Source organism: Equus caballus, chromosome 7, assembly GCF_041296265.1.
Source record: "Equus caballus isolate H_3958 breed thoroughbred chromosome 7, TB-T2T, whole genome shotgun sequence".
In the NCBI taxonomy this organism is placed as follows: Eukaryota; Metazoa; Chordata; class Mammalia; order Perissodactyla; family Equidae; genus Equus; species Equus caballus.
The window spans coordinates 32,048,049-32,062,906 of record NC_091690.1 but is presented as its reverse complement, the minus strand read 5'-3'; the positions used below and the strand labels follow the sequence as shown (position 1 = coordinate 32,062,906).

General features: G+C 33.5%; 1 protein-coding gene across 1 annotated transcript; it reads left to right on the top strand.

Annotated features, from left to right (window-relative positions):
• The first annotated feature begins 642 nt into the window (after positions 1-642).
• Positions 643-1,578, top strand: OR8D4 (olfactory receptor family 8 subfamily D member 4). Its single transcript, NM_001391509.1, has one exon. It carries the CDS (start codon positions 643-645, stop codon positions 1,576-1,578), a length of 936 nt encoding a protein of 311 aa, NP_001378438.1.
• Positions 1,579-14,858: the final 13,280 nt, after the last annotated feature.

Below are 14,858 nucleotides of genomic sequence, written 5' to 3'. Positions count from 1 at the left end.
ATGTGATACTGGGCTGCTTATTTCATGTAACACCTTGGAACAAGTCCCTAGAATTAATGTTCTCCTGAACATCCTCGAAAACCTTGACGTGGAAATCACAATTGACCTTAACGATAGACATCTGCTCTGTAGGAATTCCTGGAGGCAGAGTCAGCCATAGGCAAATATGTCATTAACAAAAGTATTTTCTCAGCGCGCAGTCACTTCTTCTTTTTTTAATTTTTATTGAAGTAACATTGATTTTTAACATTACATAAATTTCAGGTGTACCTCTGCAATTGATTTGCCTCAGAAAACCTCCCCCATGGTCTTTAGCATTAGATTTGTCTCTTAATCTGTAGTTAAAGGTTGTATATTTTCCTGAAAGAATTTGAGACACTGGCAGGGATGGGAAAGTGTATTTATGGTTCTTATAGATTATAGGTGTTTCTTACTCTGTTTTGTCTGAGTGCTGACTTTTGGTGGGTCAAATTCCCTGCACATCAATGGAGGCACAGGCTTAGTGACAAGGGGATAAGATAACCTAGCTTCAGTGTTTTCACAGGTGGAAATACCTGGGCTATGGGGAATTGGAGAGAAGCTGGGATTCTCCTTGTCTGATTTGATTCTTTTCTCTCATCTCTACAGATTTCTCAGAGGAGAATGGCTATAAGAAATCACTCCAGAGTGACCGAGTTTCTTCTTTCAGGATTAACTGACCAACCAGAGCTTCAGCTGCCCCTTTTCTGCATCTTCCTAGGGATTTATATAGTTACCATGGTGGGAAATCTTGGCATGATCTCCATAATTGGGTTGAGTTCTCAACTTCACACCCCCATGTACTATTTCCTCAGTAGTTTGTCTGCTTTAGATTTCTGTTATTCTTCTGTCATTACTCCCAAAATGCTGGCAGGGTTTTTATGCAGAGATAAAGCTATCTCCTATTCTGGATGCATGACTCAGCTGTTTTTTCTCTGTATTTTTGTCATTTCTGAGTGCTACACGTTGGCAGCAATGGCCTATGATCGCTATGTGGCCATCTGCAGACCCCTGCTCTACAATGTCATCATGTCCCCTAGAGTCTGTTCCCTGCTGGTGGCTGCTGTCTTCTCAGTAGGTGTTACCGATGCTGTGATTCACGGAGGTTGTATATTAAGGTTGACTTTCTGTGGATCAAACATCATTAAACATTACTTCTGTGACATCATCCCTCTTATTAAACTCTCTTGTTCCAGCACTTATATTGATGAGATCTTGATTTTTGTCATTGGTGGATTTAACATGGTAGCCACGAGCCTGACAATCATAATTTCATATGCTTTTATCCTGTCCAGCATCCTCCGCATCCATTCTAAGGAAGGCAGGTCCAAAGCCTTCAGCACCTGCAGCTCCCACTTGACAGCTGTTCTTATATTTTATGGATCTCTCATGTCCATGTATCTCAAACCTGCTTCCAGCAGTTCACTCACCCAGGAGAAAGTGTCCTCAGTATTTTACACCACCGTGATTCCCATGTTGAATCCCCTGATATACAGCCTAAGGAACAAGGAAGTGAAAAATGCACTGATGAAACTCGTAAGAAGGAAAACATCTTCATAATTAATATGCTCTTCATTGAGATTTGTTTCTGTTTCCAGAATCATATGTATGTATGTGTTTATGTCCTTAGTCTTTAAAAATAATTTGAAATGAGGTGAAATTAGATATACATGATTAGGAATATATATATCTGAAATTATAGATATTCAGATTACTAAATATATTCACATATAGTAGGATTAATAAAATGTAAGACAACAGCAATGAAAGTGAGAAGTAGCTAGTATTATAAATTTAAACATTTATATCATTGCCTGTTGAACATCAATTTTTACCTTGCTTTGTGAATCTAAGCCAAAAAGGAGAACAAAATCATGCTGGACTGTATAGGCATATCAGAAAAAAGAAAAAAAAAAAACACCAAATTCTTTGGTGAGACAAAGTCTTTCTTCTTATTTACCTCACTCAAAAAGACATGTCTCTTATGGATATTTATATAGGAAATATTGGGTAGTGTGATGGAAATCATGACAACAATTTCACAACAATATGGAAGAACTTTTCTTGCTTGTTTCTTGTAAAGGGCTTAAGGCCAATGTTCTATCAAAGTGGAATTCAATGAAGAAGATTCAGCAAAGTGTTTGGCTAATATGATTTCAGTATTTGGTGTCTGGTCTTCTAAGGATAAGATATCACATCTAGATGAAAAGATGATGTTTATAAGTCTTATCTAAATATAACTTTTTTCAGCTTGGTCAGTATAGGTGCAGTATTTTACAACTTTCTATTTATTATTTAAGTAGTAGTTTCTGTCTAGGCTGTAAACTAGGTGTCTTTAATTTCCTCCTTACAATATATTTTGAATTAAACACAATCAAAACGTTCATGGTTTTCAATAATAAACTCTTAGACAATCAACCAAAATGCACTGTGTGGAGAATGCAATGTGCTGATTAATTCAAATGCCAGGTCATGCAAGGACTTGGAATCTTGTTCTCAGTACAAAGAGAAGCCACAAGTATGTTTGTAAGCACAGTGATATAGTCTGTTTTACATTTAAAAATATCTTCTAGTTGTTGATTAGAAAAGACTTAGAATGTATGTGTGTGTTTGTGTGTATGTTTAGGGGAAGTTTTGATAGGGAAAAGAGGGACTATTGGCCAGAATGGACACTCGGACAACACTTTGGGTCCATTACAGTTCTCTTGGTAAGACTAGATGTTATTTTAATTACAGTAATGGCAGTAGAGATGGAAAAAAAGGGATGGATTTAGTCACACTTCTGATTTTAAATTAATAAGATTTTCTGTTGAATTCAATGATTGATGCCTGAGAATGATAAATATTGATAAAATTAAAATAGAAATTAGGAAAATATAACTAATAAAATACACCAAGACCAGTCAAAATAAAATAACATAAATAGATCATAAAAGCCTAAATAGTTGCCATGTTTGGGCTTCATACCTGTCTGAGTTTCTAAGTAGACAAAAGAATGACATTTTTTATATTAGAGTTGGTTATACAATTCTTATTATTGGAAAAAAGGAAGCATTCTAATTATTCCTGGTAAACAAAGTTTACTTGTAAAGGTGTAAAAAATCACTTCCAACTTCTTCCCCCTCTCTCAAAGAAACAAAAATAATTTACATAGAATTTATATATGGGTTACTAAAAGATGCTTGTAGGTAGTGCTTTTGAAAGAAGGAAAGTTGTGTTTTTGTATAAAGTATTTATACCTCTTTGCAGTGTTTCTGCCTCATGGAATGCCTCTCCCATGCTACTGACAGGTTGGTTGGGCTTGGAATATTTTTCTATTTAAAAGAAGATATTCCTCACCCATGTTTAGAAAGTCAATTGAGAAAAATACGAAAGAGGAGGCAAGAAAACAGGCTGAGCCAGGGATATATATTCCTGGGATATATCTCCACAATGCACACTGGTTAAAGAAGAAAAATCATATGATAATCTTAAGTGATGCAGAAAAAGCATTTTTCCAAACCCAACAACCATTCATGTTTATCAGCAAACTTGAAATAGAGGGGAAATGCTTAGTCGAAATTTAGGTATACATTTAAGTACAGTTGCTTTATGCTAAAAATTACAAAATGTTGATGAAAAAAATCAAAGAAGATCTAAATAAATGAAGAGTCACATCATGCTTATGGATTGGATGACTCAATAGTAAAGATATTAAATCTCCCAAAATAGGTTTAATATAATTCCCATAAAACCTCAGCAAGGTTTTTTTTTTGTAGACATTGATTAAATTTTTCTAAAGTTTATTTGGAAAAGCACAAATGTTAGAATAGCTATAGCAACCTTACAAAAGAGGAATAAAGTGAGAGGACTCACTCTACACATTATTGAGCCCACTGTATAGCTATAGTGTAATCAAGACAGTGTGTTATTAAGAAAGGAAAGACATACAGAAACATAAAACAAAGTAAAAAATTCAGAAATAGATCCACACAAATATGGCCAACTGCTTTTTGACAAAGGTGTAAAATCAGTTTAGTGCACCAGAGAGGGGACTTTTCAATGAATGGTGCTAAAGCAAATGGACATCTATAAAAAAAAAAAAAAAAAAAAGGAACTTCAACCTAATCCACACACCTGAAAAGTTAACTCAAAAGACAAGCTATGATGTGAGAGAAAATATTTTCAAATCACACAAAAGTAAAAGAACTAGAATTTAGAATATATAAACAGCTTTCAAAGTTTAGCAGTAAAGTTCAGGCTGGCCTGGTGGCATAGTGGTTTAGCTTGCGTGGCCCACTTCAGGAGCCCAGTTTTCTCAGGTTTGGATCCCTGGCATGAATCTACACACTGCTCATCAAGTCATGCTGAGGCACCATCTTACATGCAAAAGATAGAGGAAGACTCGTACAGATGTTAGGTCAGGGACAATCGTCCTCACCAAAAAAATAATATCAACAGTAAGCAAACAAATAATCCAGATAGTAAATGGGCAACATACATGAATAGACATTATCATAAAGAAAGTATTCAAACAGCAAATAAGCCATGAAACAATGTTAAACATCATTAGTCATTAGGGATATGTAAATTAAAACTAAAAGGAGATATCAATACATACCTATCAGAAAGACTAAAACAAAAATAATGACAACGTCAAATACTGGCAAGGATGCCAAAAAAACTGGGCAATTTCATAGATTGCCGGTGGAAACGGAAAATTTTATAGCCACTCTGGAAAGAAGTTGGGCAATTTCTTATAAAACCATGTGGCCACTGTAAGACCCAGGAATTGCATTTATGGGTGTTTATCCCGGAGAAATGAGCTTATATTCACACAAAAATCTGTGTACAAATGTTAATAGCAGTTTTATTTGTAATGGTCAAAAACAGGAAGCAATGTAGATCTTTAGTGAGTGAGCAGTTAAGCAATCTGTGAAACACTCATACTGTGAAATAGTATTCAGCAATATAAAGGAATCAACTATTGATACACAAAACCAATTTGTAGAGAATTATGCTGAGAGAAAAAGCTACTCTCAAAAGTTTACATCCTGTGTAAATCCATTTATATAACATTATTGAAATGGCACACATAATAATGGAAAAAATTAGCAGTTGCTAGGAATCAGGGATGGGGGAGAAAAGGGTGGTAGGTGTGACAATGAAAGGACAACATAAGGGATCCTTGTGCCGATGGGACTGTTCTGCATCTTGAAAGAATCAATACTCATACCTTGGCGGCGATATTTTACATAGTTTATTAAGATGTTATTATGCTGGAAAACTTGATAAATGACACATGTAATCCCCTGTATCATTCTTGCAACAGTATATGGATCTACAAGTATTTTAAATTTAAAAGTATAATTAAAACAAGATTATGGTAGTTTAAAATTCTAGTCAAAATGTAATAAATAATATGCTTCAGAAAAAATATATATAAGTAAGGGTATTCTGGTTAGTTGAGGTAATGGAAGCCACACAAATCTAAAACTCCCATCATTTCCTCCAGAAAACGAATAAAACATGACAAAGGGACAAAACGAAGCCACACAAAGCCCATAGCACTATAATAAGATTTAGAAAGTTCAAAGTGCATTTAAGCAAAGACATATACAGCACATTTGAGATTGCTATTTCCCATGCTTCTGCCACATGGCTTTGTAGAGAGTAGGAGCAGTTTGAAAAACGTTGTATGGAAGAGTAGAGATGAGCACTAGAAGCAGAACTAAAATTGATCTAAAATAACCAGAAAAAGAAAGTCCACTTTATTTGTGAAATACTAAAAATGTGTACCTGTAGATTAGAGCACCTATGATAATGAAGGAGTTTAACAGTGTGTGGGGGATGTGAGGAGGCAGTCTTGGGAAAATAATACTCTGGAGAAGGAAGCTATTAAAAGCAAGAGAAAGAGTCCTTTTGGAAACTGTAGGGTGAATGGAAATATGAAGTAGGAGATAATTTATGATTCTACAGGCCAAAAACTGGAAGATCGTAATCTTTCTATATCCTCTTCTACCTTTCCACCTCCACCAAAGCCAGCTAGTGAAGAACTGTGCTTTGATACACTGATAGAAGAGGATTCTTTTAAACTAGGAAACTTGTTCAAATCCCAAATGACTATACCTGTTCACAGAAATGGACAGGCACCAACTGTTTTTATCTGTGTAACAACTAGTAAACAAGAAAGCAGAAAATGAGAGTCCAAACAATTTAGATAGCAATAAGTCCCTCCCCTCTTCCAAAATCCAATGTCAAAGCAGAGGAAAACTGCAATGCAACACTTCAAATTAAACTAAATTTCCTCAGACAAGGGTCTGGGCATATGAGAAACTTCCTTAAATCAGAAATTCCATACTAAACATAGAAATGGATTAAAAAAAAGAAGTAAAATGAGAAGAAAACTCAGGAAAGATATAGAAGAGAATGACAAAATCATTATCAGAAATGAAGACTAAATAAAGGTGGTCAAGGGGCCGGCCCCACGGCCGAGTGGTTAAGTTTGAGTGCTCCACTTCGGTGGCCCAGGGTTTCGCCCGTTTGGATCCTGGGCACGGACATGGCACCATTCATCAAGGCACGCTGAGGCGGAATCCCACATGCCACAACTAGAAGAACGCACAACTAAAAGTATACAACTATGTACCAGTGGGGCTTTGGGGAGAAAAAGGAAAAATAAAATCTTTAAAAAAATAAATAAAGGTGGTCAAGGAAGAAGAGATTCAAATAAAAGTGTAATAATGGGATTGAAGAGGAGCAGGAAATCAACTAAGAGAATGAAAATTAGATAAATAAATATGTAGAAAGGGCCAGTGAGAAAGTGGTTGGAATGAAAGACAGGTGAAGGATATCTAAGATCCATATAATTGGAGTCATTGAAAAAGATATACAAAACAATGGCCAGAACTAATATTTAAAGTCATAATCTCACAAAATCTTTCCAAAAATAAAAGAAGTCCTATATCTACATATTGAAAGGGCTAAATGCTTATCAGGGAAAATTAACTTGCAATGATTCTCTATCAGTAATATCTTGATACAGTTATAAGATTCCTAGAGTCCTTAAGGTAAAGGAGACAAATAACCTAAAAAGGAAAGAGAATTAGGCTGACATGAGACTTCTCAAAAACAACTTATACATCAAGACATGAAGTATCATTTAAGCGACTAATAAAAAAAGCTGAAATGATGATTCTATATTCAACTAAGCATTCCTTCAAGTATCAATGCTATTGAAAAACCGTTTTAAGCATGTACAGAGCTCAAGGAATCCTATATCTATGAACTCTTCTTGAGGAATATACTGGAAGATGGACTTCATCCAATTGAGCGATTACCATAGAAACTTTATTATAAATACTGATGGTAAGTCTTTAATATATTTTATTGTAGACATAGGAAAAGAACAAAGTTTGGGGTGATAATAAAAGAATAATTTGTAATGTGAATATAACATATGTTATGCATTTGTTCTGAAAAACTAGAAACAATGCCCTAAAACAGAGGGGAAAGAGAGGAGAAGACGAAAGCTGAATAAGCTCATTAATTGTTGTGTAGGCGATAGGTGATATTTAAGGAGTACCATTAAAAATTCAACACCACATAGTTCAAAATTAAATAACAAAGCAGGAATAAGGACTTTAAAATGGTATAAGTACAAAAAAAAATACAGGAGGGGAAACTTGCCTCACCAAATATCAAAACATATCTAAGCCTCTGTATTTAAAAAGTGAGGTACTGACTTGAACAAGCAGTCAGACAAGTGGAAAAGAATAGAAAGACTAGAAATAGGCCAAATTACATTTTACTTATGATGAAGATAGAATCTCAAATCGTTGGAGCAAAGATGGAATTTTTAATCATACTGGGACAGCTAGTTGTGGATTTGGAAAAAGATAAAATTAGGTCTAAAATTAGACCTCACAATATATAAGGATACTTAAACGTTAGAAATAAAATGTGCAAGCATCAGAAGAAAACAGATGATTTTTCTTTAAGATGAGTTTATGGAATTTTTTAAAACTATGATTCAAAGTTTATGTACAACAAAAGAATAGACTGATAATATGGCTCTCTAAAAATAAAAAACACTTTTGCATTGGAAAAACACCATAAACAAAACATAAAATATTTATAACATATATCATAGAAAAGTGATAATATCTCTGATTTATAAAGAACTCTTAAAATTCAAGAAAAATGTTCAAAACATGGTAGAGAAATGGACAAACAATTCACAAACAAAAGATATGCAAAAATAGTTCTTGATATTCAACCTAAAACATGGTAGAGAAATGGACAATTCACAAAGAAAAGATATGCAAAAATAGTTCTTGATATTCAACCTCACTAATGATAGCAGAAATGAATATTAAAACTACAATGAAATACCATTTCTCACATATCATGTTGGAAAAAATCAAAACATATAACCACGCAGTCTATGGTGAGGTTGTAAGGAAGCAGACTTTCTAATATATTGGAATGCAAATTAATATAATCCTGTGGAGAGAAGATTGGTAATATTTAACAAAATTACCTGTGCATTTACATTTTGACCCAGTGATCCTAGTTTAAGGAATTTACCTTGAAGATGCACTCCAACAATGTGAAATTACATGCAATTATTCATTATAGCATTGTTTTGCAATTGAAAATATTGGAAATAATATAAAAGTAAATACATGGGAAAGCAGTTGAATAAACTATGGCCATCACACTACAATGGAGTACCATAGAGCTATAAAAAAGAACAAAGGCAATCTCTATGAACTGATGTGGAATTGCTGTTGATTGGGTTCTTTGTAATAAATTTTATTTTTTAAAAGTCTTACATATACGGAAAAATTGAGAAGATATCTCAGAGAGTTCTCACACCCAGTTTCCCTATTATTAACATCTTACCCTAGTATGACATATTTGTTACAATTAATGAACCACCATTGATAGGTTATTGTTACTTGGAGTCCACACTTTATTCAAATTTCCTTAATATTTGCCTACCAGGCTTTTTATGTTCTAGAATTCCATCCAAAATACCACATTACCTTGTTGTCTGATGACAATATTGGGAGATCACAATTGACAGTATGAAGGAATACTGGTCAGGTATTTTGCAGCATGTCCCTCAATCGGTATTTGTGTAATGTTTTACTCATGATTAGACTGGGATAATGGGTTATTGGAAGGCAGACCACAAAGGTAAACTGCCATTTTTATCACATCATAGCAAGCATAAATACTATCACCATGATTTGTGACTGTTAATGATGACCTTGCTCACTGAGCTGAGGTGGTGTTTGTCAGGTTTCGCCAAAGTAAAATTACTGTATTTCCCTCTTTCCATACTGTACACTTTGGAAAAAGTCACTTCATGCAGTCCACACCAGAGGAGTGGGAAGTTACACTCCCTATTTTTGAGGGTGGATTATTTACATAAATTATTTGGAATTCTTCTGCAAGAGAGATTTGTCTCTATTTATTCATTCATCATTCATTCATTTGTTCACTTATTCATTTATTTAATTAGTCAATCATTTATTTATATCAGTATTGACTCACGGATACTTCTTTTGTACTTTGGGTTATAACCCAATGTTACTTTACTTTTCACTCCAGTTATTCCAGGCTTGGTTTGGCCATTCAGTTTGCTCCTGTGCTTCCCCACCAATTTTGGTTACCCCATCAAAATTGATGCTCCCAATTTGACATGCCCACATCAATCTTTTTGATAACTTTCTACTTTCTATCCCTACAAGATGCTCCAGGCTAATCTTGTACATTTTCCTTCCCAATCCTAGAGTCCTCCAAGGAGATCTGTTTCCTTTTATTGGAGAATGTATTAGAAACCAAGGTCTGGGCACCAGGCATGCTCATTGCTACTCAGTGTAGTATCGCTCAGACCCTTTCAGGTGACAGATAAAAAAAATGTGTTTTTATTCTAACCTGTGTATATACACGTATCTATAAATATTTCCATATATAACCATCTGTATCTATATTAAGTTAAACATAGGTTTATCTTGTTTCCAACTCTCATCCATTCTCATATGGATCTTTTTGACTTTCTCCTCTTGCTTATCTGTAAACTCACATTCAAACAGTGAAAAATTGGTTCCAATCATCTATTTCCATAATTGCTCTTTTCCAGTATACGTGTACTGAAGTATCAGAATAGCTAACCTATACCCCATAGAATACAGTGTTCTAGAGTACAGAACGAGAGTACAGTGCTTATGTGCAGTTCGTTTGCCTTTAGACTTACAGACTCTACTAATTTCCAAAAATACTTAGGCCAGCACCTTTGCCCCGATATCTTTCAGTGAGTTGGTTTCATACATTTGCAATAGTTAGATTCTATTGTGTGTCACAGTCTTCATTCTTTACTGGGATACCTAAACTCCTAAATGATTGTTAAAAATTTGCATACATTAAGGTTCACTCTTTGTGCTGTATCTATGGATTTTGACAAATGCATACTGTTTTTTATCCATCATTTCACTATCATGCAGAATAAAAATCCCTTGTGCTCCACGCATTCATCCCTTTCCCCTCATCCTGAGTCCCTGACAACCATTGATTATTTTACTATCTACAGTTTTGCATTTTCCAGAATATCATACAACTGAAATTATACAAGATGTAACCTTTTTATATTGGTTTCTTTCACTTAGAAATTTGCATTTAAGATTTCTCCTTCCTTTTGTGGCTTGATAGCTCATTTCTTTTAATTCTTGAATAATATTCCAGTTTATGAATGCAGCACAGTTTATCCACTTAGCTGTTGAAAGGCATTGATTCCTTCCAATTCTTGGCAATTAAGAATAAAGCTGCTATAAACGTTAGTGTGCAGGTTTTCTGTGTGAACATGATGTTTCAAATCAATTGGGTAAATATGTAGGAGAGCAATTGCAGGATAGTATAGTAACATTATATTTAAAGTTCTTCTTGCTCTGCATGCTTGACAACATTTGGTACTGTTATTCTTTTTAAAATTCTACCTATTGTAATAGTTGTGTGGTGGTAATTTGTTTTGTTTAAATTTGTAATTCCCTGATGTCAAATGATGATGGGCATCAGCTTATATCCTTATTTGACATCTCTATATAATTTTGGTGAGACATCCGTTCAGATATTTTGACTATTTTTGCTTGAGTTGTTTGTTTTCTAACTGTTTAGTTTTAAGAGTTCCTTGTATATTTTGAATATGAATTTTTTGTTAGACATATGTTTTTCAAACATTTTATCCTAGTTTGAGGCTTGTCTTTGGACTCTCTTACCAGTGACTTTCACAGAGCAGATATTTTTAATTTTAGAAAGCTTACTTTGTAATTTTTTGCCTTTCATAGGTCATGTTTTGTATTGTATCCTAAAACACATTTTCACACTTAAGGTAGTGTAGATTTTTTCTATGTCTTAAAGTTTTTTAGTATTTTGTCTATAATTAGGTCTGTGATTTATTTTTTGTAAAGTGTAAGATCTGTGTCTAGATTTATTTTTTTCTCCATATTGACATCTAATTGTTCCAGCACTATTTGGTGAAAAGACTATCTTTTCTCTATTAAATTACCTTACTCTTTCATCAAGGATAAGTTAAGTATATTTGTGTGGGTCTGTTCCTCAGGTCTCTATTCTGTCTCACAGGCCTATGTGTCTATTATTGACCAATACTATGCTGTCTTCTAGCTTCATACCATGCTGTCTTGTAGCTTTATTATGTCTTAATCCTCCACCTTTGTTCTTCTTTCCAGGATATATTGCTAAGTGAAAAAAACAAAGAGTAAGACAGTATCTATGGTATTCTTTCTTTGATATAAAAAGGAATTGGAAATAAGGAAAAATGTATGGAATCTGATCTGCTCAAAAATAAGAACTGGAAGAATAACTCAAAGAATGAATGGTTATGAGCATGAATTGGGTAGAGAGATTAGAAGAAATGGGCAGGGGATTTAGTGCTCCCTGAATACACATATTGTACATCTTAAAGTTCTGATTGGGAGAATATCTAATGTTTCATAGATTCACAAAAGGAAATAAAATCAATAAAGTTGGAGGGGAGAATACAAAATTCAATACAAACACAAATAAATAAACAGAACCATATTTTAAATGAAAAACCTTTGGACAATAAAACAAGAATGCTAGTAATCCAAGTAAACTTTGAATATGGTACTTGGACTATATGCCCTCAGGTTAAAACAAAAAGAGTTCTAAGCAAACATTGAACCCTAGTTAGTAGGCTTCTTTTATATCAGAGTCATTTGTTAGCAATTCTGAAACTACTCTGTATATTCTAGTATTGAATAGTAAGTAAATACATTGTGAATAATGGGAACCAAGTTTCTCACTGTTGGAAGGGAGTTTTGGATATGAAAAATGGTAAGCATAAAATGAACACTGTTATAATAGATTGAAATTGAAAATATCAGTGCAGACATGTATATATATATATATACACACATATATATATGACATGTATATATGTATATATGTACGAGCAGAAATAGACATAAATGTGTTTGCATGTATATGGATGTGCGTGTATAAGTATAGGCATGTACATATATCTATTTAGTAACCCCGTCTGCTTAGATGGCTTAAAGCAATGGCACCCCAATAGCAGTGAGTATACCCAGAGCCCATATTTTAGTTTTAACATATCATTATCAAATTAAAAGAATCAGAGTTCTTTAGAGAAATAGCTGATTCCAATTTGGGGGCAAAGAAGTACAAGATGAAACTGTAATCTCATTTTGTGCCACAAAATGATGAATACTTGCCAAAAGGACACAGGATCCTACTTAAAGTGGCTTCCACTGGATAAATCCAGGAAAATTTGAGAATTAATATAAATTATTTGTGAAGATGTCTTCAATAAAGTCACCACAAACAGTGAATTAGTGAATTCTGAACTAACAGCACTATAACTTGTGTCAACACAGCCAATAGCACTATAACTCATGCCTTAACAAAGTTTATCTAATGCATGAGTTTTCTCCATAAGGCACAGCATTTTTGAATTTAGAAAACACTAGACAGCACTTAGCTCTATGCTTAGAGAAGATTTTAAACAGTGAAATAACCAACAAAAAGCAAAAACTTGTGTTAAGCATAGCACTAAACAGACCATGAAAGTAGCGTCTGTTTACATTATGAAACCTGAACCAAGAAAACATCATTGCCTTGTTTGATCTTAGCTGGGAATGTGTGTCGGGTGACAGGTTTTTTGCCACTGTGTGCGTGTCTGAGATTGACCACAGAAGCACTAGGAGTATTGATTTGGGGCTTACAAATAAATTTTAGCAAGTAGAAGAATTTGCAAAGACTTAATCCACAAATAATGAGGATTAACTGTAATGACAATAAAAGATTTTAATCGTTTGAATAAAATAGTAGTTCAAGTGTTCACAATAATATAAATAGATAAATAATAAGTAAATAAACACATAAATAAATGAACACTCTTTCTCACAGTGCAAAGCCAATTAAAAAAATGAAGAAAGAATAACAGAATTAGAAAATCATCATTTGTTAATCATCATCATAATTAATTTATGCAAGAATTGTCAAAGGATGTTAAAACTAGGAAGTGAAATTTTAAGGAGATTAGTCACAGTGTATCTTTCCAGAAGATACTTATAAAGTAGAAAGAGTAAAATAGTAGCTTTACAATGGAGAAACGTGGTGGTCCTCACATCAAACAAATGATGATAGTTAATATCCCTGGTAAGGGGCAAATCGACAACGTGTGCCCCTGATACAATTCACTGAGAACAGGAAATTGCTTCTATTCTATTTCTACCAAAGGTGTATAACCTGACCCCAACCCTGAAAAAATACAAAATGACTACAAATTGAGAGATAAACTATAAAATTACTGTCCAGTACTCTTCAAAAATGTCAATTGTGCGAAATTCAAAGAAAGTCTAAGGAACTGTTTTCGAGAAAAGGATACTAAAAACATATGGTGACTGCGTGCAATAGATGATCTTAGATTTTCGTTTGCTATAAAGGACCTCTGGGGATAATTGACAATGTCTAAGGAAGGTCTGAGATTAGATAGAAGTATTTTTCAGTATTAACTCCTTAATTTTGAGAATTGTTCTTGGTTATATAAAAGATGGTCCTTGTTTTAGGAAACACAAATGAAGTACATAGAGGCAAAGGGGCATAAATTGTTTCAGAAAAATATATGATAGATAAAGACAGAAACAGAAAATGATAAAGCAAATATAGTAAAACATTAACCCTTGGAGAATCTGTATGAATATACATATAAATTTTATGGGTCTGAAATTATATTTAAACAATTTTAAAAAGTAATCATTTCAATAAAAATATTAACTTGCGTATAATATGGTTATTACCATGTTTAGAAATAAAACGTATGACAACAATAATATAGAGGAAAAGATGGAAAAGATATGTATATAATTGTAAGGTTGTTACATTACACAAGAAGTGGTATAATATCTCAAGGTAGAGTATGATGAATTAAAGATTAATACAGTATACATCAGAGATGCCACTAAAAATTAAAAAAAAGACAGGAGTATCTGGTAAGCAAAAAATAGAATATTAAAATAAAATTCAATAAATCTAAAAAATAAAACAGGAAAAGAGGGGACAAGAGAACAACAAAAATTATGGAACAAAGAAAACAGGTAACAAATAGTATATTTAAACCCAATTATGTCAATAATTAAATTATATATTAATGATCTGAAAACATTTGAAAGGCAGAGATTGTCAGTCGAGATGAGAGAAACAAGACCCACCTATATACTATCTAAAGCAGTGCTGTCCCAGAGATTTAATGTGAGTCAAAGGTGTAATTTTAAATTTTCTAGTAGCCACAA